The following is a 25,598-nucleotide window of genomic DNA, read 5'->3' on the forward strand; positions in this document are numbered from 1 at the left end:
TTCCTCTTCATAACTGCCAGAGCACCACTCTTCTGATTTTCAAAACTCTCCTAAAATCATACCTCCTCCAAGAGGCCTTCCCAGACTAAACCTTTTGTTTCCCCTTTCCACCCTGTCCACTGCATAGACTCTGCATTTGACTGTCTATTCCTTAAGCCCTTTGATACTTACCTCAGCCCCACAATACTTATTTAAATATTCTTTTACTCTACTATTTCCTCTCTGTGTCTGTCTTCCCTTGTAGACTGTAAGCTTCTTGTGGGCAGGGAGTGCATCTACCAACTCTGTTGTGTTGTAGTTTCCCAAGCACTTAGTACTTGTTCTGCACACAGTACATGTTCAGTAAATGTCACTGACTGATTGAATTTGATACCAAGTTGATGACAAATCTTGCATTCAAATGGCAAGAAGGTCAAAAGACAGTAAATTTTAGCTTTGAAAGCCATATATAATATTAACAACTATTAGACATCTTTTCTAGTGAATAAAAGCTACTTTATTCTGAAAACTAGGACTATAATGAAAATATAAATTTGGCCATAATGAAAAGGGAAGCAAGCACATGACAGTGCAGACCAAGTTGAGATCTGTAAACTCATCTGTTATAGTTAACTTGTTATTCTGACCTTTAGATGTCTTTGTCATTGAATAAGCTTGTAATAGTGCTTTTATTCATTCATTCATTGTCGTATTTATTGAGCGCTTACTGTGTGCAGAGCACTGTACTAAGCGCTCGGGAAGTACTAGTTGGCAACATATAGAGACGGTCACTACCCAACAACGGATCAGACATTTCACTCCTGAAAAATAATTTGTTCATTTATGAAGGCAGTTGATTAAATGAAGGTAATAGGTGAAAAAATCATGTAGACAATTCCACTCAATACATCTCTTTATGTAGCCTTGAATCTCTGAATTAGAGTGAAGCCATGTAAGATGGAGACAAATTTAGATAAGGGAAATCAGAATTCATGACAGGTTAACACACTGTTTCTTTGATTCCTGTATTTTATGGTTATAGGGATCAAAATGTGAAGTTCAAGTCAAAAATGGAGGTGTATATGAAGGAGTATTTAAAACCTACAGTCCCAAGGTAATTTTCCATATTTTTATGTTTGGTTCATTTAATTCAATTTATTGTTTACTGATTAGTTCAATTTCAGTATATGCCATTACCCTATCCAGAGTTTCTTGAAGCCAACAGTGGTAGTTACTGATAAGCAATTCACATTTATGAACCTGATTCTCCAATTCCCCCCCAATTGAGTTCTGATGTTGATTTTCTTTTTGAAGTCGAGTGATTATTGCTATATATTTAGCTTACTTCATTTTGCTTATGTCAGCATGATAGAACAGTATATATTTTTTAACTTGGGGTTCTATTAGCTGAGTTATTTCAAAGGCCAGGCTTCAAAATCAAAAAAGTTCTTTTGACAACTCATTTATTCCTGTATTCTGACCTATTTTGAACAGTGGAACAATGGAATCTGAACTAGGCATATTTGTAGGTTTTTCTCGTGTTAAGGAGGCTTAATAAGGTGCACCTAGTTCTTTTATAATGTGGGGGTTGTGTTCTTGCAAATCCTTAAAGAAAACTCTTGCTGAGGTACTCATCTGTTCTGAAGCTATGCATATGCGCACAAACTATTTCAACTTGGCGATAAGCTGTGTCCAAACAGGCTTGTGTCATCAGACAAATATTCCCCAATTCCCTCACTACATCCTAGCCAAAAACATAGTGAAAGCATGCACAGTGGCAGAAATGAGTGTAATAACTAGGAGAGAGCATTGTACTTACCGGTTTAAGGACCATCCTCTACTGGTTAGATTATACGTTCCTTGAAGGCAGGGACCATGTCCTTTATTGTATGCCCTGAAGCGCCCGATAAGTGCTCTGTCCTCAGTAGGCACTCAGTAAATACTGATGCTGATGATAAACATTTTTCTCTTTGGGTATTTTAATTTATATAATTAGTGGTTTTTCTAGGTAGACTGGAGCAAATAGATCATCTTACTGTGTCTGACAGGATTATTGTGAATCGGCCCCAGCACTTAGGGCAGTGTTGGGCTCATAATAAACGGTTCACAAATATCACAGTTATTATTACTTCACATGGGTTTATTTGTTGATATGATGTAAATGGTTCAGAATAGAGCGTAAGCCACACCTAGCCCTCTGACTGGATTTGGGTTTTTCAAGGAAGAGTCAATTCAGGCTCATAGCTGTATGCCTGGGTGTCAAGAGGTCCGTAGACCTCAAGCTTCTCTGGCCAGTGGACTGGACTTTGACAGGTCCAGGCTTCCCCTCTTCTTGCCCCCCCAAAATGGGCCTTTTCTCCTCTTATGGGCTGGAGAAATCAGGAAAGAGCAGCAGTGCCTCCCTGGGTTGCATATTTAGTTGATTCATACATGTACCATTGTTTCCACAGGCTGCTGATAAATACTGCAAATGTGTTGCCTTATCTCCTAAGTAGGGCATCTATGGGTCCTGAAATGTTGCAATAGTCCTAGGTCTCAGGACTAGGACTGGGCAGAAACTGTTCTCAAGATAAGGCTGTTCAGTCTCTTTCGAGAAGACAGCAAATCAAAACTTATATTTGCTTTTCTCCCCAATAGTATGAGAATGAGAGTTCACACAAATAATAAGTAACACGTGGTTTCTATAGAGAAGCACCGTGGTCTAGTGGAAAGAGCCCGAACTTGGGAGTCGAGTATCCACGTTCTAATCTCGTCTCTGCCACTTGTCTGCTGTGTGATCTTGGGCAAGTTACTTAACTTCTCTGCACCTCAGTTTCCTCATCTGTTAAATGGGGATTCATTACCTAGTCTTCCTCAGACTGTGTGCCCCCATGTGGGAACTGACAATCATGTATCTACCCTAGCGTTTAGTATTCATTTCATTCATTCATTCATTCATTTGTATTTATTGAGCGCTTACTGTGTGCAGAGCACTGTACTAAGTGATTGGAATCACTTAATCACTTAATCACAATTCGGCCACAGATAGAGACAATCCCTACCCAATAATGGGCTCACAGTCTAGATGTCTAGTACAGCGTTTGACACATAGCAAACGCTTAACAAATACCACAGTCATTATTATTAAAATGCTAACAACGAAAAAACAAAGTAAGTGCTGAGGTGACTGAAGTGATGGCGTGCCCAAGAAGGAAGGAAGATAGATTTATCAGGAACTGCCTTCAAGAGGAGGTGGCGTTTTAGACCACAGTCATTATTATTAAAATGCCAATAACAAAAAGGCAAAGTAAGTGCTGAGGTGACTGAAGTGATGGCGTGCCCAAGAAGGAAGGAAGATAGATTTATCAGGAACTGCCGTCAAGAGGAGGTGGCGTTTTAGAAGGGCATTAAAGGAACTGAAAGGGTAAGGCATTTTAGGAAGGGGAAAGGCAAGGACAAATGTGTTGGGGATAGGATAGTTGAATGTGAGGGACATTTAGCAGGTTTCCTTGGGATAACTGAAGAATATAAACAGGGGCTTAATTGGAAAGAGAGGGCTTGTGTAAGAAGGAATTTGTGCCTGTTCCCTAGTTGGGTGGGTTTGGGCTTATGAAGGAGATTGCTGACTTTCAAAAGTCAAAAGTACCTGGAAGTCAGAATAGGTCCAACTAGGCCCACAGAAAGAAACTTAGGATCTGGCAGCACAGAATGGGCCTCATATTTGTGGCTTTGCCCTTCGCCCCAGGATTATCACAGTTGTAGGACTTAATCTGGAAGATTGGGGATTGAGGTGAATGTCCATGCCCTCTTCAGCTACAGGGTAGGCCAAGGTAGAGGTACAGGTTCCATTGTGAACGTCACATTATGTTGAGTTGGACGCTACTTTGATGCGCCAGACAGCCACTGTTAGATATGTAATTTTGGAAGTGAATTTAAACTAGAATTCATCTACGTTTTCCATTTTAGTGTGATTTGGTGCTTGATGCTGCTCACAAGAAAACGGCAGAATCCAGCCTGGGGCCAAAACGTGAAGACATAGTAGAGAGTATTTTGTTCAAGTCTTCAGACTTTGTAATGGTGCAGTTCAAAGATATGGATTCCAATTATGCAAGAAGAGGTAAGTTTTTGCTGTAGATACTTCACAATTGGTCTCATTTATCCAAGTCATGATGATTTCTGTGTTCATTTATTATTCAGAAAAGTTCCATTATCAAAGAATCCATATGTTGAGAAAAACCTTCGAAAACTATTTTATTTTCTGTAAATAGGCTAGTATTTTTAGATGGGTCCTACGAGCAAGTTGTGTGAGTTTTCTCGGCTCTTTTCCCCTGTTCTTCCCAGTCCAAGCCTCCCGTCCCCCATTCCTCTCTAGGCTCTGCAGTGCCAAAATCCGTGTTTTCTCCTGACCGTACATACACCCTACTTGGCCCTGCACTTTTTCTGAGCCCAAGCCTTGGTCTTTTCTTCGGCCATCTCTTTCCCCAGTCATGAGAACTGTCTGCCTGCCTCCTGCCTTCAGTTTCTCACCTGCCTATTTGGGCCCCTTGCTTTTTTCTGGGCCCATGTCCACCTGCCTACTTCTGGCCATAGGGAATCTCTAGTGTCATGTTTTATTCAGCCACCTGGGACTGTTACCAAGGCCAGCCTGGTTTTGAAAATTTTCCTAGGAGCCATTCCCACCCCCAGGAAGACCCTGCTTGAAGACGTGAGAGCAGGCTGTTGGGAGCTGAGGAAGGTTTAAGTTGTGGAAGCGTTGCTTTTTCCAGAGGGTAAAACCTCAGCAGGATTTTGTACCCAGCTCCTCACCTAGTTCATTTTCCCTCTCTTTTTTTTTTTAATTTTTAAACTCCCCCATCCCCTTTTGGGGCCATGCAGCTTATCAAGTTGAACATTTAAAAGTTCAAGATCTACGTATTGTTAAAACATGAATCCAAATGTTCAGTTATAATAGATCTTCTTTGTAATATATGAGGAATGCTCTCCCAAGCAAAAATCTTTGTTCGTCATAGTTGACTATGGATGCGCAGGGCCAAAAATACTTCCCGGTGATGGGGAAGAAGTAAAAGAAGGGGGAAAGGAGTTAGGTGGGTATTAAGAAGCTGAAGGGGCTATTTGAGAGAATTGGGTAAGATTAAAAAATAGGGAATTTGGGGAGGATAAAGAAAGTTTTGATTAGGGCATTTGTTAAGGGGTAATAGGAGATTAAAACAAAAAGAATATGGATCTGTGAAATTTAGTTTCTCAGGGAGGTCCATTGAGGAAAACAACAGAGAAGCAACTCCTTTGCTGTTTTAAATTCACTCTAATTTTGTGGCATAAAGCTGGTTTATTCTAGTGAGCTGGAAAGATGATCATTTTACTTTCAGGATTCCAGCTGAGTATTTTTAATTATATAGTCATGATTTTGATAAAAATCAAATGTATTCCCAGCCCCATGGCCAAAAAGAACACATTTGTGATTGGAAAGGTTAAACTTTTTTGTTACTAAATTGACTATTCATTTGATGGAAACTGCTATCAGTATAAAATATTGAAGTCAAACACCCAAACCTTTCAAGCAAGAGAGATGAGAATCAGAGATTTTATCTTGCTTTCCGTGAACTCTGAATTGAAAGCTATTCCTACCATTCTCTCCTTTCCTGTTTCTTTTATCTTGTCCCTCAGCACTTGGGACATCATTCTCCCCTTCAGATTCTTCTTCCAATCCTCCTATGTTCCCCTTCCCTCAAGCCAGTGGTAGGGGAGAGTAGCACTTGAGAAACCAGAGAGCTTATGGGAAGAGTGCATAACCACTGCACCTTCCTTCCACCTTAGATGCTGCTTTTCCCTGTCGTGAACGCTTCTTTCATTTCCCCTTTGACCAACAAAAGGATTCTGAGTGTTTTCCTTATTATTATTGTTATTAATAATAATACAGTTGACTTCACAATTTTCAGGTCTGATAAATTGGTAGTGGAGTCATGATTTCATTGCATGTTTTGCATACCAAACAATCGTTGGTGGCAAAGGAGATCAGATAACTAGGTGGTCATCTAGGTGGCAAAGGCAGGATTTCTGAAACTTTCTAGTAGTGTTTTACCAAGGGGGTGTAAATCATCACCTTTTTACATTTGTGGAGAAATTTAATTTGCTCATGGGGGTTTTTTGTGTTTTGTTTTGCTTTGTTTTTCCTGTAATAATGTCATTGAAAGTCCTCAAGCTCCAAAAACCTGGACAGTTACCTTCTGGCCTGAAAATTGAGATTTACAATATGGGCTTAGCTCAACAATGACCAGAGTCAAATGAAGAGCTAGCAAGTGACCACTCCAGGCAGTCTAGAGACTGGTATGCTCCTTAATATTTGAGGGAGGTTTGCACATCTCCAAAAGCCATGCCCCCTTCTGAGTTTTGGTGCCATTTCTGGTATCACTTGGACTACACTTTTCCAAATCACTGTGATCCAGGACTCAGCTAGGCAGAGTCTTGATTCTCATCAGGGTGGGGATGTTCAAAACTTGCAGGACTTTGGAGTGCACACCAGTTGATGTCTCTATTGCTGAATTGTACTTTCCAAGCGCTTAGTACAGTGCTCTGCACATAGTAAGCACTCAGTAAATGATCAAGTGAATGAATGAATGAAAAGATGGAACTAGTTTGCCTCAGTGTCTCATTTTTACATGGACAACTATGGCATGTATCAGCCTTCGTATTGCAAAACACTATCCCCAATAGTATGGGTGTGCCAAATTTAAATTTCCATCATATCTATGGAAGTAGCTTTTATAATATCAACAGAATTCTAGAGATACCTGTGCAGTGTATAAATTGACATTAAAGGGGCCCAGATCATATCACTTAAGTTTAATTTGAGTTCTTGAAGCTTTTAGGAAATGAGTGAGGATATTAAAATACGTCTTCAGAATGCTGTGCTGTAATGTCTTAATGATGATATAATCCTTCCAAGTTCATGTGGGAGTTAAAAATTGTTGCTAATCTTGTCAAGTAGTGTGTTCATTTAAGTTTTCTTTTAGGCTGTTGAAGAATTAAGTGCATCAATTTTCAGTAGAGTGGAGAGCAAAAACCACTTCACTTCTGTTCCCAGCTTTTAGTTTTCTGGATAATCATTTTTGAATGGAGCCAGTTTGCTTGTGCTTCTCAAAGTCCTGCTATTATGATTAATATTCTGAATGCCTAAACTAAAAAAACTAGAACTTATTTTAGAATCTGCAGAGGGAATACTGCAGGAGAAAACTAGCTGAAATTTGTTAATGAAGGTTATTTAGTATTTTTCCTTTAGAGGATTTGGAAAATGTTTTCATCCTCCCCCCGCCCTCTCCCCGATATTTTTCTGCATATAGTAACAAATATCAACATTGAGTGCTTACTGTGTGCAGAGCATTTTACTTAGCACTTGGTGGAGTACAATATAATAATTAACAGACACATTCCCTGCCCACCGACAAGCTTACAGTCTAGAGGGGGAGACAGGCATTAATATAAATAAATTACTGGTATGTACATTAGTGCTGTAGGGCTGTTGGGGGTGAATAAAGGAAGCAAGTCAGGGCGAGGCCGAAGGGAGTAGGAGAAGAGGAAAGGGCGGTTTGGGAAGGATATGTGCCTTCAATAAGGCTTTGAAGTGGAGGAGAGTAATTGTTGGATTTGAGGAAGGAAGACGTTTCAGGCCAGAGACAGGACATGGGAAGAGATCGGCTGGAAGATAGACGAGATCGAGATACAGCAAGAAGGTTAGCACCAGAGGAGCAAAGTGTGCAGGCTGGATTTTAGTAGGAGAGTAGCGAGGTGAGGTAGGAGGGGACAAGGATATTTAGAGCTATTCTCAGAAAGAGCAAATAGAACAAAAGACAGGGAGGAAGAGGAGAAGCAAGTGACATGGCAAATCCTCCAACTATCTATTCATTCACGGAATAATTGAGTTAGATATATAGACTAATTTGTAGAAAGTATTTTCTAAAGAAAAATATTTAACTTGTTAAAGAAAAGTAATCAGTTGTCTTTGTAGTGAATCTGGCCAGTTTTTTTGGCAAAAGTAAAATAAACATCTGTTATTGAACAACTCATCTTTCAGTTTTTATTAGGAAAGTACCACAAAATTGGCTTTGTTCTTCCTGCAGAATGTTTTAATATTCCTGCCAGGTTTGTCAGTGAATGAGAAATAGGTGTTTACAGTGTACCCACATAAAAGGGGATCATCAGAAAACAATCTGCCTAACCATTTTTCCTCTTAGTAAATAGATCTTCGTATTATGGCAGTGCCATAACAAGCAATTAGAAAATTTTACTTAGCTAGAAATACTATTCTCATTTTCCTTTTTTTTTTTTTTTTACTGTTTAATTTTTAATATCTTCAGCAGATGGTTGTTAAGTGTTGCCTGGTTGGTGACAACCTGCAATCCTTTGTCCTTAAATGGCATTGAATTTGGGGGTTAAAGAGGGGAGTGTGGAGAGGAGCAAGAGGACTGTGATTTCCAGTATTTTTTCCTCCAACTTTAGTTTAATAGGGAGTTTCTTTGCTGAACCACCTCCCAATTGATCAATCAGTATTATTTATTGAGAACCTGCTGAGTACAGAGCAGTTGACAAGGGGCTTGGGAGAATATGTCACTCATTTCATGCTTTCCAGGGCTTATAATTGAATGGGGGAGACACAAGGTATTTACAGGTAATGGGATCAAGGCAATAGCAGGTGGTAGTACAAGTGTAAGAACAAAATAGCTAAATTAATATTTTACTGTACAAAAATGTATTCAAACTGATTTGTGGTAAAAGTGGCTGTTGGGTTGCCATGACTAAGGTTTTGTGAATTAGCCGAGGGAGATAGGATTTTAGGAGGGCACAGGAGATGGGAAGGGAATAGAGCTCCAAGCTGGAGGTCAGGGTGAGTAAGGGACCAGAGGCAAGAGAGTTGAGAGTTAGGTACGGTTAGGTGTTGAGCCTGGGAATAATAAAGAGTGGCATATATGTTGCCAACTTGTACTTCCCAAGTGCTTAGTACAGTGCTCTGCACACAGTAAGCGCTCAATAAATACGATTGATTGATGAGAGCCGATATGTATGATGAGGAAAGCTGGTGGAACGCCTTGAAGCCAACTGTGAGAGTTTTTGTACGATGGGGAGAGAGGTGGATAGCCATAACAGAAATGTAGAGATTTGTGCCAAATGTAGTTCCCAGAAGATGTAGACAGTGAAGTGTAGTAAAAAAAAAATTGGGCAAGTGAGAGAATGCTGGCAAGAGCAAGCAAGCACATGCTCCTGGAGGTAAGGAGACCAATGAGGAGGCTATTATAAGCGTCTATTCATAGTATTACCACAAAGATAACAGTTTGGGAGGAAAGGAAGGAGTAGATTCAGAAAATGTTATGGAGGGAGAGGCAACAGTATTTAGCAGTTGTTTGAATGTGAGAGTGAAAAGTCAGTGAGCAGTCGATGGAGACTTTGCCTGGTTTTCCACTTCCTGGAGTGGTGTTGTGCAGGTTGTTGCTTCATAGATGCTTTGTAGAGGGACTTCCTCTGTTTTGTACATATCTATTCTATTTATTTTATTTTGTTAGTATGTTTGGTTTTGTTCTCTGTCTCCCCCTTTTAGACTGTGAGCCCACTGTTGGGTAGGGACTGTCTCTATATGTTGACAACTTGTACTTCCCAAGCGCTTAGTACAGTGCTCTGCACACAGTAAGTGCTCAATAAATACAATTGATTGATTGATTTTGTTCTATGTTATAACACTAACCAGCAGCGTGGCTCAGTGGACTGAGCCTGGGCTTGGGAGTCAGAAGTCATGGGTTCTGATCCTGGCTCTGCCACATGTCTGCTGTGTGACCTTGGGCAAGTCACTTAACTTCTTTGAGCCTCAGTTACCTTATCTGTAAAATGGAGATTAAGACTGTGAGCCCCACGTGGGACAACCTGATCACCTTGTATCCCCCCAGTGCTTAGAACAGTGCTTCGCACGTAGTAAGCGCTTAACAAATGCCATCATTATTATTAACCTGATTCTTAGATTTTATGCGTCTTTTCCACTTGAAGATGACATTGAGGAAGCCAAAGCAATAACTATGCAAAAGACCCCTTTGAGGTGGTCAGTATCCTCCTTTTTTTTAACGTATGTGGAAATTAAAACAGCAAAACTAGGTGACTTTTTTTTCATCATACAGCAAATTAATCAAAGAGCCAGGAATAGAATGCAGGATTTCTGACTCTCAGTTAAATAATAATAATAATAATGGCATTTATTAAGCGCTCACTATGTGCAAAGCACTGTTCTAAGCGCTGGGGAGGTTACAAGGTGATCAGGTTGTCCCACGGGGGGCTCACAGTTTTAACCCCCATTTTACAGATGAGGTAACTGAGGCCCAGAGAAGTGAAGTGACTTGCCCAGAGTCACACAGCTGACACGTGGCAGAGCCGGGATTTGAATCCGTGACCTCTGGCTCCAAAGCCCGGGCTCTTTCCACTGAGCCATGCTGCTTCTCTACTAGCTGAGTTTGCCTTTGTATTTTTCTGGACCCGTTTTTGACAACTAAAGTGAAATGGTGGTGTCTGCCATCTTACATTTTAAAATGTGAATTTCAGAAGTCTATAATTTTTCATCAGCAGACATGAGATGAGAGAAATCTGCAGGACCATGCTCAGTTTCTTCAAGTGGTTCTTGGACTTAAGTCGCATAAGCAAGCCAAAGCTCAATGAAGCATTTGGTGACACTAAGTCTGGCACTTCCAATACAGGCAGGTCCTAATATTTACTTTCTTTCATCTAGGCCTTTTTCATTTGATTTTGGGGATTATCACTAAGCATGTAGCTCAAATGGTTAAATTTCCGGTATTTGTGTGGTTTGGAATTGTTTTTGTCGAAGCATTTAAAGTATTCTAATTTTTTTTCCCCAATTTAGTTCAAGTTTTAGTTGAAAGTTGAAGGAAGATTATTTTACTGAGCTTATTGTGCTTTAGTTTGAGGATGCTTTTGTTTTCTGTGGAAAAGTAATAGATGGTGGACTGTAATATGGCTAAATGCTTTCATTGTGAAAATCAATTTGTGATATTGTGTATTTTTAACCCAATTTTTAGCCTTCAAGTAAGATGCATTGAGGAGGAAAAGCAAATATAGTAGTGAGATCACTAGATATTTATATAACATTTGTCATCGACAAAGCTCAAAGTGCTTTATGTGCATTCTCACTTGCCATAAGAACACCCCTGGGAAGTAGGTAGGGCACATTTTTCTGATGAGAAAATTTAGATACATGTAGGATATAAGGCTCACTCAAATCCTTCAACTAGTGGCAGTACTGGAATCCATGCTTCCTGACACTATTAGTTTTTTTTAAATCTATGGATTACAATTTGATCAAAATGCTTTTATATATATATATATATATATATATATATATATATATGTGTGTGATGGTATTTGTTAAGCACTTACTACGTGCCAAGCACTGTTCTTTGTTCATTAAATGATCAAGTAGCTCACAAATGGCTAGCCTGTACCAGTATTCCAGTATATACCCTCATCTAGTCTTTTATCCTTGTTCATGAATGGTAAGCATGTTTCAGACATTTTTATGGTGCTTACAACCACTGGACTGTATTATTTTGTTACCCTACAAAATAAGATCTATGGATAACTTAAATAAAATGTGATTGAGTTTTTCTAGGTTTCAATTTTAACCTAACTTCAGGTACAGAGTCAGTTTAATTGGGATGAGCCCTTAAAATCATTTACTCAAAAATAGGTATCATTTTTGGCTATCACTCTATAGAGACTTTTCTTTAATTAGTTCTTAAGCTCTTATTAATCATAGATTTCCAATGAGAAGCAGCCTGGCTTAGTGGAAAGAGTTTTGGTCTTGGGAGTCAAAAGACCGGGGTTCTAATTCCGGCTCAACCACTTGTCTGCTGTGTGACCTTGGGCAAGTCACTTAACTTCTCCAAGCTTCAGTTCCCTCATCTACAGAATGGAAATTTGATACCTGTTTCCCCTGTGGGACCTGATTATCTTGTGTCTATTCCGTGCTTAGAACAGTGCTTGACACCTAGTAAGCACTTAACAAATACTACTATTATTATTATTCCAAATTACTAAATACAGGCATTTCTTGCAAGAGATCTGGGTCTGGAACAAACTTTTATAAATATAAATTGTAATCCTGGCCTTGTAACATTACAGTTTCTTCTGTGGGTATTCCATTTGGCAATTCCTTGTATAACCAGAAGAAGTGATGGGCATAGCCTTGGGGTTAGTGGCCTTAGTTATCAGTGATTATTTTGGTTACTAGTGATTCTTTTGCCTGGTGTGATGCAGCTCTTCTAGGTAAACAGGTTGCAAATGAGCTTTTCTATTTTCAAGATTTCATGGCTTGAAGTAGTGTGAGTAGTGGCATCTGAGGGTTGTCAACAAACTATAAAAAAAGTTTAATGAGGAAAAATTGAATCTCAGCGGTCCATTTAAAATATTCGCCATTATGAATAGGGGAAGCAGTTACAAGGCTGCGCATGGGCTTGGATTCTGAGACAAAAAATAACCTAGCCGAGTGTGGGAAGGAACAGGATGGATCCGTGGTGTTACTTCCTTATGGGCGAGGGACAGGCAACTCTTGGCAAGTGAGGCAACCCCTTGTGTGCACAAAAGCTGCTGTGCATTTGCTGAAACTGAATCACGCAGGATCAGACACATGAACAGGAACAACTTTGCATGCGTGGCCCTGCCTCCAACCAGGTCACACTGTGACCAAAATGAGATTTCAGACTGGATATAGGCTTACATTCCTGGGGCTTAGCTCGGGCCAGGCCGGAAGATTGGGGCCCATGCAGGGCTCCTTAACAGGAATAAATAGGCACAAGAGCAGGAAACTGGAGGTTAATTAGAAATGTTGCATTGGGGCGAAATTACATTTTGCTGAGATTTGCTGACCAGCAGTATGGCCTGGGAGTCAGAAGGACCTGGGTTCTGATCTCGCCCTGCCACTTGTCTGCTGTGTGACCTTGGGCAAGTCATTAAACTTCTCTGTGCCTCAGTTACCTCATCTGTAAATTAGGGATTAAGGCCTTGCGCCCCATGTGGGACATGGACTGTGTCCAACCTGATTATCTTGTATATACCCCAGAGCTTAGTACAGTGCCTGGTTCATTGTAAGCACTTAGCAAATAACATTAAAAAATTAAAGAAAATTTATTGAACATAGGATGGTTAAAATTTCTCAGAAAATGTTTTTTCCTCTTGATTGTTAGATCCTTGAGTGCAGAAAACTTGTGTACCAACTCTGTTGTATTCTCCTAAGAGCTTTGTACAGTGCTCGGCACACAGTAAGGGCTCAGTAATTCCCAATGATTTTGATTGATAGGAAGCAAGTTTTCCTGTTTATTATAAGCAAGTTTTCCTGTTTATTATAAGCAAGTTTTCCTGTTTATCATAATTTGAGGTGAGTTGTCGAGTAGCAAACATCCCAGGGCCTTAGGTTTTTCAAATTGTGTCTCATATTCAAAAAGTTAAAATCAAGGTGTTCGCCTACTTGTTTTTTTGTTACCTGCTTTGCAAAATATTAATTGGGTATTTTTGAAAAAAATAATCTTAATTTCCAGCAGTTTTTAGATCATATGATGAGAAATGAGGCTTTGTCAGTGATTTCTTGGCTTTTGTTCCATTTCAAAGATGTTTGACGTTTGCATTTGACATTCACTCATCTTGTGTTAATATCACACCATTTTTTTTATCAGAACTTGCATGCTATTTAGGTTCTTCACCCAGGTACCCCAACAGGCTTTCTAGGTTAACTACCAGATTTTTATTCGAGTTTGTACTTTAAGGTTGTAGAGAACATTGCTCTTGATTAAAACTTCCTCTGCAGAGCTAAAATATAAAAAATTTAGCTTCCTTTCTTTTGAAGCAAGTGACAAGTGATAGTTCCCTGAGACAACAGTGTACTTGAGGTGAAGTTTTGAGGCTCGTTGTTTTCTTCTTCTCTTTTGTCACTTTATTCCCTTGCCAGATGACTGATGGTCTCATCAGCCCCCACCCGTGACTGTTTCTTGTGGCTCAGTTTCCTCGATCTTTACTCATTTGTGGTGTGGAGGTGGGAGGCATCTTGGCAGGCTGTTTAGGGAGGTGAGGCTGTCAGGGGAGATGTGAGTCTGTGGAAAGACCATTGCTGTGGGAATCAAGGAACCTGGGTTCTAGTCCCAGTTCTCCCTATAGCTGGCGTAACATGGGTGAAGATTAAGTGTATATGTCACAGCGTGCCCCTCCTCTGTACGCCTGCTTGCTTGTTGCACACCTGGTTTTCCCCCCACACCCTCAGCTATTTCATCCCACACCCCCTCAGTCATCTCTCCTCCTTCCATCTCCTTCTTACCCATTTGCGCACCGATTCCTTCTAAGAAGATAATATACTGTTACATTTACGTGCATGAAGCAGGCACGCTTCATAAGCAACTTTCGCTTTAAAATATCTGGGCATCAGTTTGTGGAAGACAGCACCATTTTATCTTTGTACCGTTAATATTAAATGTGTCCTCTGAGGAGATAAATGGTTTCCTTTTTTAAACTTTGGTTACAGTACTACATTCAACTTCCATTAATTCAACATGATGGAAAAAAGCCTTGACATAGGTTATGCAAAACCACAGATAAGCAATAAAATGCTTATTCATAACATAAATGAAGATATCCATTGATGCTGCTGGTTCTCTTTAATGAAGAAATCGAGCAATTACCTCTATTATTTTAAATGCCACACTGCATAGTGGAAAACCATTAAAATTCCTTCCAGTGGAAACCTACAAGAGACTAATCCCACCTCCACCACTTGTCTGCTGTTTGACCTTGGGCAAGTCACTTCACTTCTCTGGGCCTCAGTTACCTCATCTGTAAAATGGGGATCGACTCAGTGAGCCCCACGTGGGACAGGGACTATGTCAACCCAATTTGCTTATATCCACCCAGCGCTTAATACAGTGCCTGGCACACAGTAAGCACTTAATGAATGTCTCAGTTATTATTATCATTACTAATTTTATTCCTCAATATTCAGAACTTTTTCCCCCCTTTCTTATCGTATTTATTAAGCACTTACTATGTGCCAGGCACTGTTCTAGCACTGCGGTAGCTACAAGATAATCAGGTTGGACATGGGGCTCACAGTCTTAACCCCCATTTTACAGATAACAGGCACAGAGAAGTGACTTGCCCATGGTCACATGGCAGATTAGTGGCAGAGTGGGATTAGAACCCAGGTCCTTCCGACGCCCAGGGTCTATCCACTAGGCCATGCTGCTTCTCAAACTTCATTGTCCAGTGAGGCATATTAATCAACACTTAAAATTTCTGTAATGTTTTGGATTCTCTCTCTTCTCCCTTCTCCTGCTTGCCTTCTGGTTGCGGGGATAATGAGAAGCATCAGGCCAAGGAGGAGGAAGAAAAGTAACAAGAAAGTTCAGTGTGTTCCTTGCCATACAGTCTGTGCTGCTCAGTAGATTTGAAAAGAAAAACAATGCCTTGTACTCACCACTTTATTGTAAATCACCACAGCTGCTTTTTACTCTCTGTTAGAAACAGTGCTTGCCTAGATTTGATTCCTGTTGTCCTAAGAATCTTCCATTTCAAAAGATGTAGCTTGTGATTTCCCCCTTTATTTAATGACTGCCTAGTGGAAAGAGCCCAAGCTGTGAGTCAGAGGACCTGGGTTCCAATCATTGACTCTGTCACTTGTCTGCTGTGTGACCTTAGGCTAGTCACTTAACTTCTCTGTTCCTCAGTTTTTTTATGTCTGTTTTGCAGATGCAAAATGCAGATTCACTACCTTTTCTCCCTCTTACCTAGGCTGTGAGCCCCATGTGGGACCTGAGTATCTTGTATCTACCCCAGCACTTAGTACAGCACTTGGCACATAGTAAATGCTTAACAAAAACCACAATTATAAATTATTATTATTATCATTATTATTATCTGTCCTTTGTTCCTTATACTTAATGAGTGGGGTGAAGGGTTAATTACCTTCTCTTTCTCCCCATGAGTTCTCTAACCACACGTGCAATATTGACATTTATGTATTTATCAGCCAGGACACATTTGGAATTCTTCTTTGCTAAGAAGTGGCAATAGACCACTCAGAGGACTCAAGTGACCTGTATATTTTTAAAAATATACTCAATTGCAGTGGCATTGATATTCATTTTGTGTATATTCACTTTGTATAGAGTCGCTTCTGATGGGTTATCAGGTAAACTGAGGCCTTCCCGATTAATCCCTCTTTCCCCTCACTCCCAGTCAATCAGTGGTATTTACTGAGTGCTTACTCTGCACAAAACACTGTGCTCTGTGCTTGGAAGAGTACAACACAGCAGACTGTGAGCCCGTTGTTGGGTAGGGACCGTCTCTATATGTTGCCAACTTGTACTTCCAAAGTGCTTAGTACAGTGCTCTGCACACAGTAAGCGCTCAATAAATATGATTGATTGAATGAATGAATGAAGTGCTCCCTGCCTCCAACAAGCCTATGATCTAGAGGGGGAAGCCAACATTAATATGAATAATTTGTACATAAGTGCCGTGGGTCTGAGAATGAGGTGAATACCAAGTGCCCAAAGGGCACAAATCCAAGTGCACAGTCGATACAGAAAGGAGAGGGAGCCACAGAAAGGAGAGGGAGCCACAGAAAGGAGGTGCTTAATCCAGGAAGACCTCTTGGAGGAGATGTGACGTTAATATGGCTTTTGAACATGGGGAGCGTGGTGGACCGATGTCTGTGGAGGGAGAGGGAGTACCAGGTGAGAGCGAGGACAGGGCATAGGGTTGGGTAGTGTGACAGACGAGATTGAGGCCCAGGGGGTCAAAGGGTCCTGTGCACTCTCCGTTCTGCATCATTCATGCAGTTGAATCTCTATCCTTTAAGCACTTTATATCCACCCCACCCTCAGCCCCCTATCTTCCAATATCCTATCTTCCACTCTAGACTGTGAGCTGCTTGTGGGCAGGGAACATATCAACCAACCCTCTTGTATCATAGTTTCTCAGGCACTTAGTACAGTGATCTGCACAGAGTAAGTGCTCGATAAATGCCATTGATGGATTGGTGAATAGATATATGTATATATACACATATATGTACACACACATATACACATATACATATATGTATATGTGTTTCTGTATACACATAGTAGTGGTGGTGCTGTTCTTGAAGAACCGTATGTGCTAGGAGAATCACTTCAGTTAACCATTGTTACTATAGTAAAGCAGCATGGTCCAGTAAAAAGAGCACGGGCCTGGGAATCGAGGACCTGGGTTCTAATCCTGCCTCCACCACTTGTCTGCTGTGTGAACTCGGGCAAATCATGTAACTTCTGTGCTTTTTACTTCATTTGTAAAATGGGGATTAAGACTGTGATCCCCACATGGGACATGAACTGTGTCTATCCTGATTATCTTGTACCTACCCAAGGGCATAGTACATAGCTTATTTATTTATTTATTGTTTGTTTGTTTGTTTATTTATTTATTTTACTTGTACATATCTATTCTATTTATTTTATTTTGTTAGTATGTTTGGTTTTGTTCTCTGTCTCCCCCTTTTAGACTGTGAGCCCACTGTTGGGTAGGGACATCTCTATATGTTGCCAATTTGTACTTCCCAAGCGCTTAGTACAGTGCTCTGCTCACAGTAAGCACTCAATAAATACGATTGTTGTTGATGATGATGATGATAGCTTGGCACGTAGTAAGAGCTTAACAAACATCATTAACAAAAAAAAGATTCACTAGGAATCAGTGGGCCAATGGATAGATACAACAATGATTACTTTTATTGGATACCCTATTTGATACAAATTCCTATATCATTGTTAAATCCACGAATACTATGTTTTATACAGTTGCTACTCATTGTAATTTTACTTCATTAAATACCGTAAATATGCAAAGCACAAATAATTCAAAGCGCATTTTAGTATTGTACAGTAAGTTTGAGGCAGAAACTGGAAAACTGCGTCACGCCCTGACCAACAACATGTGTGTAACTCCTTCTTCCGACCCTAAATCTTTTTGTGCCAACCTGTGGCTCAGTTATACCAGAGCAGACTCATATTGTGGGAATGTTTGTTCCTTAATTCTGTCATTGTCTTCTCTCCAAATCTTGTAATGAAAGCCCATGTTGTGGCCAAGTTAATCCCAAATGTTATGAAACCTCTTTTATTTTGGGGTATTTATATCAGTATCAGTTTTCAAATGCAAAAATGGTGCCTACAGGTTTGTGACCATGATATGAATGTCGTCAACATATTTCTATTAGGCATGTATAAAATTAGTCTTTATAATATAAAGCAACTGAAGAATTCAGTCTTTGTTGCCTCCTGATCTGATAACTTTCAATGTTTTTTTTCTCTTTCCATATCTGTAGTTCCTTCAGAAACAGGTAACATTTTTTTTTAAGCAGTCACTTTGTGTTCCTGCATCTTGCTTTTAAAATGCTGTCTCTCACTTCAGTATGTAATGGAAAATTACTGCAACTCTGCTTGTAATTTATGGCACTACGAAAGCTTGCATGCAAAAATCCTCTGAATTACATTTTGAATACTCTGCAAATAGTTGATTTCTTCCTAACTCTGCAGAAATCCTGCTTTTGTTATTTTGCTTATGGCATTCCAACCATTGCAATTAAAAACAAAACAAAACAAAAAGACATAAACAAAAAAAAAAAATCCATGGTAGTCAGATGCTTTTAAACAGTAAACAGGACCAGACTGCACAATAGGAGAGTAGTAGAGAACTGACCATCACTGTTATGGTAATAGTTCATGAAATTGGGACCCAACCATTTCCATGTACAGTAGTGATGCCCTAAATATAGAGCTTATTACAAGAGAGCAGTGATATTATAGATTAGGTCCCCAAGGCTTCCCCTAAAGTCTTAATGGGGTGTCATCTTGCTTTGATTTTCCACCTCTGCACAGTCCCTTATCTTAAACCATTTTTGTCATCACAGAGGGGCTTTTATTCTGGGATAACCTTTCAAACACTGTTACAATCCCACATTCTCCTCATTTGTAGATTCAAGCTTTTGTATTGAGCTTCCCTTTTCAGTTTTCTCTGCTTCTTGGCTTTGCACTGGTAATAATGCTGAATTGATACTTAAATAATTTCTGCCACACACTGATGTTCTACCCATAGGGTTTGTGATGATGATGTAAGCCTGAAAATAATTAACTAGAAAGTAATGGATGGCTTCGCGCTACAACTAAAATTTTAATCAGCAGAATGAATGTAGAAGAAATCTTGGCACAGTGAAATTTTGAATCCACTACATTTTGCATGTTGGCTCTAGTTTGGAAATCCTCCTTTGATTTTATTCTGGGTAATGCCAATGTAAACAAATGAAGTCTGTATTCCTTTTTACATTAAAAGCTTCTGCTTTGAGGGGAGCATTTGACTTGAACTCCAGATTTTCTGAAAACTTTAGATAGAAACCTTAGTGTTCATTCAAGTATTTCTATTCGTGAAAATCATTTTTAAAATAAGGTCTCAAAACAAAAGTCCCCTTGTAATTTTTTTTCCTCTCATTTTCAAACTACTCTAAATTTTAGGCTTGATTCCTAATTACAAAAGCTTGGCTTTTTTAATGTTGGGCGCCCTACTACTCATTTAATTGTATGCTTCTCTAATTCATGGTGTGGATGGAATATGAGTGTACGTCTGAAAATGAAAATTGTCAATCTGATATGTATCATAATAGCTTAACGTGCCTGGTTAGTTGCTCTTTTTGTGATATGGTTTCAAGTTTCTAGACTGGTTGATGACTAGACTGGGGAGTTCCTGGACATGATTTTGTTCCTGGGAACACTTTGCACTCTTTTATCTCAAGGATTCTCTCTCTCGTGAGATTCGTATAAAAACTAACTTATGAATACCAACTGTGAACTTAAGTATTATAGATAGGTCTAGGAGATAAGATCTTATTTTAGTTTTCTTTCCATCACGGAAAAATTAGAAATCATTCCTTTTGTATATCATTAGGAGATGCTGCACTGAAAAATTTGAATGGTCATGTGCCTTAAAATTGTACTGGTAAGAAGATGTTTCCAGGCCAGCATTCATATGCTGATGTTAAATTTTTAGGCACCAGAAATGATCTGAGTTTGAAGGAATTGACATTATATGTTCTCAGTAGACTGAAATCCTCTTGAGTGTTTAGAATGTTGGAATGTAGAGCTGTTTGCTCATTCGAGAGCATGTGTGTAGCCTTTGACTCTTTTGGTGATGTTTCTACCTAAATCGTCCATTGCAGATGCTTTTACTGATTCAGCTATCAGTGCTAAAGTAAATGGTGAACACAAAGAAAAGGACCTTGAACCATGGGATGGAGGTGAAACCACCACTACAGAGGAACTGGAGGCTTTGGAAACTGATGTTGTAAGTAGGCCATTACAATATAGATTACCATGCTAGAAAGCTGGTACAATGTGACCATCTTACCTAACTTCAAACTAGATAAAAGGAAACCATCTACTCTCTGCTTCAAAATTGGAGAATCAGAAAGAAGGAACTCTTAACTCCAAAAAGTGTGTTTTAGGGTGGTCTAGCATTTGCCCATTTTCATAAATAAGTCCTGTTCATTGAGTTATTCTTCACATTATCCCATTCCAAGACCCGATTAATCAGTCAGTTAGTCACCTGAACCAAAACCCCTTCAGGAAGAAAGGTTTTGTACAATGAGACAGGCCTACGTTCAGGTGTTGTGTGGTTTACTGATGTACCCCAAGGATTTGTAAGCCCCTCCACCTGCCTCTCACCACCCTCTCTGGCTTCAGCCTTTTACTGTGCGTGCCTGCGCTCTGGCATTCTCACCAGCTGCGTACCATGCTGCTCTGATCCTCTCTCGAACTGCCTCACCCACTCTTGTCCCCTGTTGAGGAGGCTCCACCAGTCACTGCCATTGGCTCCTGGGCCCGTTAACTTCCTTGGGCTGGGAGCCGTCTCCATAGCAACGGGGCCGGCTGAAATCCCAGAGGACGCCAGATGCCATTTGCTGGGGAAAGAGGTGAGGGAGGCAAGTAAGGAGGAAAGATGGGGTCTGCTCGGAGATCAGTGAGAGAGCGCGACAAGCCCTGAGCCGGTCTGTGCAGCCAGGAGGGAGTGGGGTGTATCCTGAGAGATGCAGTGAATGCAGCTCCACTGCACCTGGATCCAGAACGTCTGGAGGATCTGAGTTGGGGGGTGAGAGGAGGGAGTGTGTCAGGGAGGGCGGGGGCGGCTACTGAGACTGCGGAAGGTGCGGGTGGGTGCAGCTGGAAGGTTGGGGCTGGGCACAGAGCACTAGCTGGGACAAACAGAGCCGGTTCTGTGCCATTTGGGGCAAGGAGGCAGGGTGAAGACCCAGGCCAAAAGGAAGGTCCAAGCGGGAACCCTGGTGACACTGTCCCACCTGTCTCCTACTGGTGGTGTGGTACCGTGATGTGCAAGCCAGTGTTTTATATCTGCCACAGTCCTGAAAAAAGGCCTCGCCAAGCTCACTCTCCATTCTTCCTTTTAAAAATGTAATCACCGGTGCCCACCTGGGTGTCAACATTCTCAGGGTTGCCAGAGAGAGGGATAGGCAATCTCCCAAGAATAGCATTTTGCACCTTCTCTTCTTCATGAACACACCCCTTTGTTCTGAATGCCCTTGCATTCTTTTTTTAGCCCACGGCTGGACACCGATTCAGCTGCATGTTGAGGGAAAGAGGGAGTGGTGCCAAGTGGTGAGAACCTGCACCTTGGCAACTCCCTGCACCTTCCCCTCCTCCACCATTGAAGCACAGAAGAGGCAGGGGGCAGGGAGGGAGTGAGAACACTCCTTCTATGCTCCCCAGGGTGGGAAAAGTATAGCATTCCCCACATTTCCCATGCCCTCAGTGTGACTTTAAGCCATCCTATTTTTCCTTCCCTACTGTGTCACTCACCCAGGCACTTGTGTGCATATCTCTTAAGCACTTAGGTACTCATCCCATGTTCAGTAATCAATCAGTCAATTGTATTTATTGAGCACTTACTTTGTGCAGAGCACTATACTAAGCGCTAGGGAGAGTACAGTATAACAGAGTTGGAAGACAAGTTCCCTGCCCACAGTGAGCTTAGAGTCCAGAGGGAGAAACAGACATTAATATAAATAAATTACAGATCTTTACAGTAGTGCTTCTGGGCTGAGGTTGTGGTGAGTTAAGGGGGCAGCTGCCAGGGTGACCCAGGAGGGAGTGGGAGAAGAGGAAATGAGGGCTTAGTCGGGGAAGGCCTCTTGGAGGAGATCAATCAATCAATCAATCAATCGTATTTATTGATATGCTTTTAATAAGGCTTTGAAGGTGGGAATGTCTGTCGGATATGAAGAGGGAGGGAATTCTAGGCCAGAGGTAGGATGTGTGTCAGGGGTCGGCAGTGAGATAGACAAAATCGAGGTACAGTGAGAAGATTGGCATTAGAGGAAGTGAAGGTTGCGGGCTGGGTTGTAGTTGGAAATCAAGTAAGGTAGGAGCAGGTAGAGTGATTGAGTGCATTAAAGCCAATGGTAAGGAGTTTCTGTTTGATGCAGGAGTGGGTGAGCAACCACTGGAGGTTCTTGAGGAATGGGATGACATGGACTAAATGGTTTTGTAGAGAGGCAGTGTGGTCTAGCAGAAAGAGCACAAGCCTGGGAGTTAGAGGACCTGAGAATTAATGCCGACTCCACCATTTGTCCACTGTGAGACCATGGGCAAGTCACTTAACTTCTCTGGGCCTGTTACCTCATCTGTAAAATGGAGATCAAGACTTTGAACTCTATGTGGGACATAGACTGTGTACAATGTGATTACCTTGTTTCTACACTAGTAGTTAATATCAGAGCCTGGCACATAGTAAGCGATTAACAAATACCAGTGGAAAAAAAAAGGGGAGCATAGAAAAGCAGCATGGCTCAGTGGCAAGAGCACGGGCTTTGGAGTCAGAGTTCATGGGTTCAGATCCTGGCTCTGGCAATTGTCAGTTGTGTGACTTTGGGCAAGTCACTTTATCAATCAATCAATCAATCAATCGTATTTATTGATCGCTTACTGTGCCTCAGTGACCTCATCTGTCAAATGGGGATTAAAACTGTGAGCCCACCATGGGACAACCTGATCACCTTGTAACCTCCCCAGCACTTAGAACAGTGCTTTGCACATAGGAAGCAGTTAATAAATGCCATTCTTCTAGACTGTGAGCCCACTGTTGGGTAGGGATCGTCTCTATATGTTGCCAACTTGTACTTCCCAAGCGCTTAGTACAGTGCTCTACACACAGTAAGTGCTCAATAAATATGATTGAATGAATGAAGCGTGGACTGAAATGGGGAGAGACAGGAGGCAGGGAAGTCAGCAAGGAGGCTGATGCAGTAGTCAAGGTGGAATAGAATAAGTGCTTGGGTCACCATAGTAACAGTTTGGAGAAGAAAGGGCAGATTTTAGGTTCAACAGGATTTAGTGATAGATTGAATGTGGATTGAGTGAGAGAGAGGAGTCAAGGATACGTAATCCCCAGGTTATGGGCTTGTGAGATTGGGAGGATGGTGGTGCCCTCTACACTGATGGGAAGGTCAGGAAGAGGCAGGGTTTGGGTGGAAATATGAGGATTTCTGTTATGGACATGTATAGGTTGTGGTTCAGTGGCACTTGCAATTGGAGATGACCTGAAGGCAGGAGGAAATGCGACACTGTAGAGAGGGAGAGAGATCAGGCTGGATATGTCGATTTGGGAATCATCCACGTAGATGTGGTATTTGAAGCCACGGTAGCGAATGAGGTCTCCAAGAGAGTGGGTGTAGGTGGAGACTAGAAGGGGGCCCAGAACTGAGCCTTGAGGGACTCCCACAATTAGGGGGTAGGAGGTGGAGGAGGAGATTGCAAAAGAGACTGAGTATGAGCAGTTCAGAAAGACAGGAGAACCAGGAGAGGACAGTTTCAGTGAAGTTCAGGTTTCCAGTACAGGGGGTTCTCGGCAGTGTCAAAGACAGCTGAGAAGTTGAGGTGGATTAGGGTGGAGTAGAGGCCATTGTATTTGGCTAGGAGATCATTGGTACTTGCAATATGTATGTTCATATTTTTATATTCAGTTACTTCTTTATTTTTGTGTCTACCTTCCCACCCCTAGTTGTTGGCTTCTAGAGGACAGGGATCATGTCCATTAACTCTCTGGCCTTGTCCCAAACATTTAGGACAGTGCAGTGGACCAGTAGGTGCTTGATTAAATGCCATTAATTGATGGCATTTTGATTGCCTAATTAAGTTTTCTCTTGCTACCTAAAAGATAGAACATATCTGCTTTAATACATAATTTTGAGTTTATTGTACTTTAATATTTAATATTCAGAAATATCAGGTCACAGTTTTTCTTCATATAGCAAATTATGACGTTTGATTGTTTTATCTAAGGATCCGTTTAGCTAAATTCACAACACTGTCATGGCTGGGCTAAGGTGTTGAATGTAATATTTTCATTTACACAACCTCTGAATACTTATTTTTCAGCTAATTATTTATTTGGGATATTTCTGAACTAAGGAAGAAATAGCTTTCAGGGTCATTTGGAGAAATGATCTTCTTTTTTTCCCTAGTCTAATGGATGGGATCCCAATGACATGTTTCGATACAATGAAGAAAACTATGGTGTAGTTTCCACATATGATAGCAGTTTATCTTCGTATACGTAAGTTTTGCTTTTTTCATTTCAGTGAGGTTATCATGTTTCTTACCCTCTCAAATTATAAAGTTCAGTTAAGACTTCCCAAATTTGAAGTTAAATGATCGTTTTAAAATGTATTGACAAATCTCCATTAGGAAATGTAGTCTACTCTAACATCTCCTGCTGAGGAAAAAATGCATCAGTTCTTGAAGATATTGAACTGCCTCAGAATTGGGAACAGAGACATGAATTCAGATCTTAAGAAGGAAATTTCCACTTAAAATACCTAATATTTGACTTTCAATTTGGAATGATCAGATCCTTAATATTTCATTGTGTATCTTATTTTCTAACATTTCAAATCAATCTATTCCTCCCACTCCCACCCCCTCCCCTTCTTTTAGGGTGCCCTTAGAGAGGGACAATTCCGAAGAATTTTTAAAACGGGAAGCACGAGCAAACCAGTTAGCAGAAGAAATTGAATCAAGTGCCCAGTATAAAGCCCGGGTGGCTTTGGAAAATGATGATAGAAGTGAGGAAGAAAAATATACTGCTGTTCAGAGAAATGCAAATGAACGTGAAGGACACAGCATGAACACTAGGTATTTTACGAAACTCTATTCCAGTATTTTGGACTCCCTTCTTAAAGCCTGAGTATGGTAGTAAACATTTCATTAGTTTCTTGTGGAAACATATTTGCCTGAGGAAAAAGTTTTTATTACTCCCTATTGATAGTTTCAAAAGAGGAAAAAATGAAATTAGTACCGTTGGAAAAAAGACTATCTGATCTACATGTGGGAAATTAATTCCTTCACCCTTTGATATGTTTTCTGACCCTTGCGATTGTAAGGAGAGGAGTGTTTGTAAAAGAGTGCACCTCATTTGTTGGGAGGGCAAGTCCCCCTACCAAAGAGGTTGGGAAGTACTGGATTTGAGAATTGTTCGATATATACATATTCAAGAGAAAAGCATACTTGTAAGTT

At 40.7% G+C, this 25,598-nt stretch overlaps 1 protein-coding gene across 9 annotated transcripts in view; it reads left to right on the forward strand.

Annotated features, from left to right (window-relative positions):
* ATXN2 (ataxin 2) overlaps positions 1-25,598 on the forward strand; it is a 97,604-nt gene that overhangs the window by 35,254 nt on the left and 36,752 nt on the right. For 6 of the 9 annotated variants that reach the window (XM_038763078.1, XM_038763079.1, XM_038763070.1 and 3 more), the window contains exons 4-9: positions 1,022-1,093; positions 3,925-4,075; positions 18,347-18,361; positions 20,231-20,355; positions 24,548-24,639; positions 25,020-25,217. In XM_038763078.1, the coding sequence (XP_038619006.1) occupies positions 1,022-1,093; positions 3,925-4,075; positions 18,347-18,361; positions 20,231-20,355; positions 24,548-24,639; positions 25,020-25,217 (653 nt within the window). The remainder of the gene's footprint in view (positions 1-1,021; positions 1,094-3,924; positions 4,076-18,346; positions 18,362-20,230; positions 20,356-24,547; positions 24,640-25,019; positions 25,218-25,598) is intronic. The other 3 variants (XM_038763072.1, XM_038763073.1, XM_038763075.1) reach the window with 1 other exon arrangement.

This window comes from Tachyglossus aculeatus, chromosome 21 (genome assembly GCF_015852505.1).
Source record: "Tachyglossus aculeatus isolate mTacAcu1 chromosome 21, mTacAcu1.pri, whole genome shotgun sequence".
In the NCBI taxonomy this organism is placed as follows: domain Eukaryota; kingdom Metazoa; phylum Chordata; class Mammalia; order Monotremata; family Tachyglossidae; genus Tachyglossus; species Tachyglossus aculeatus.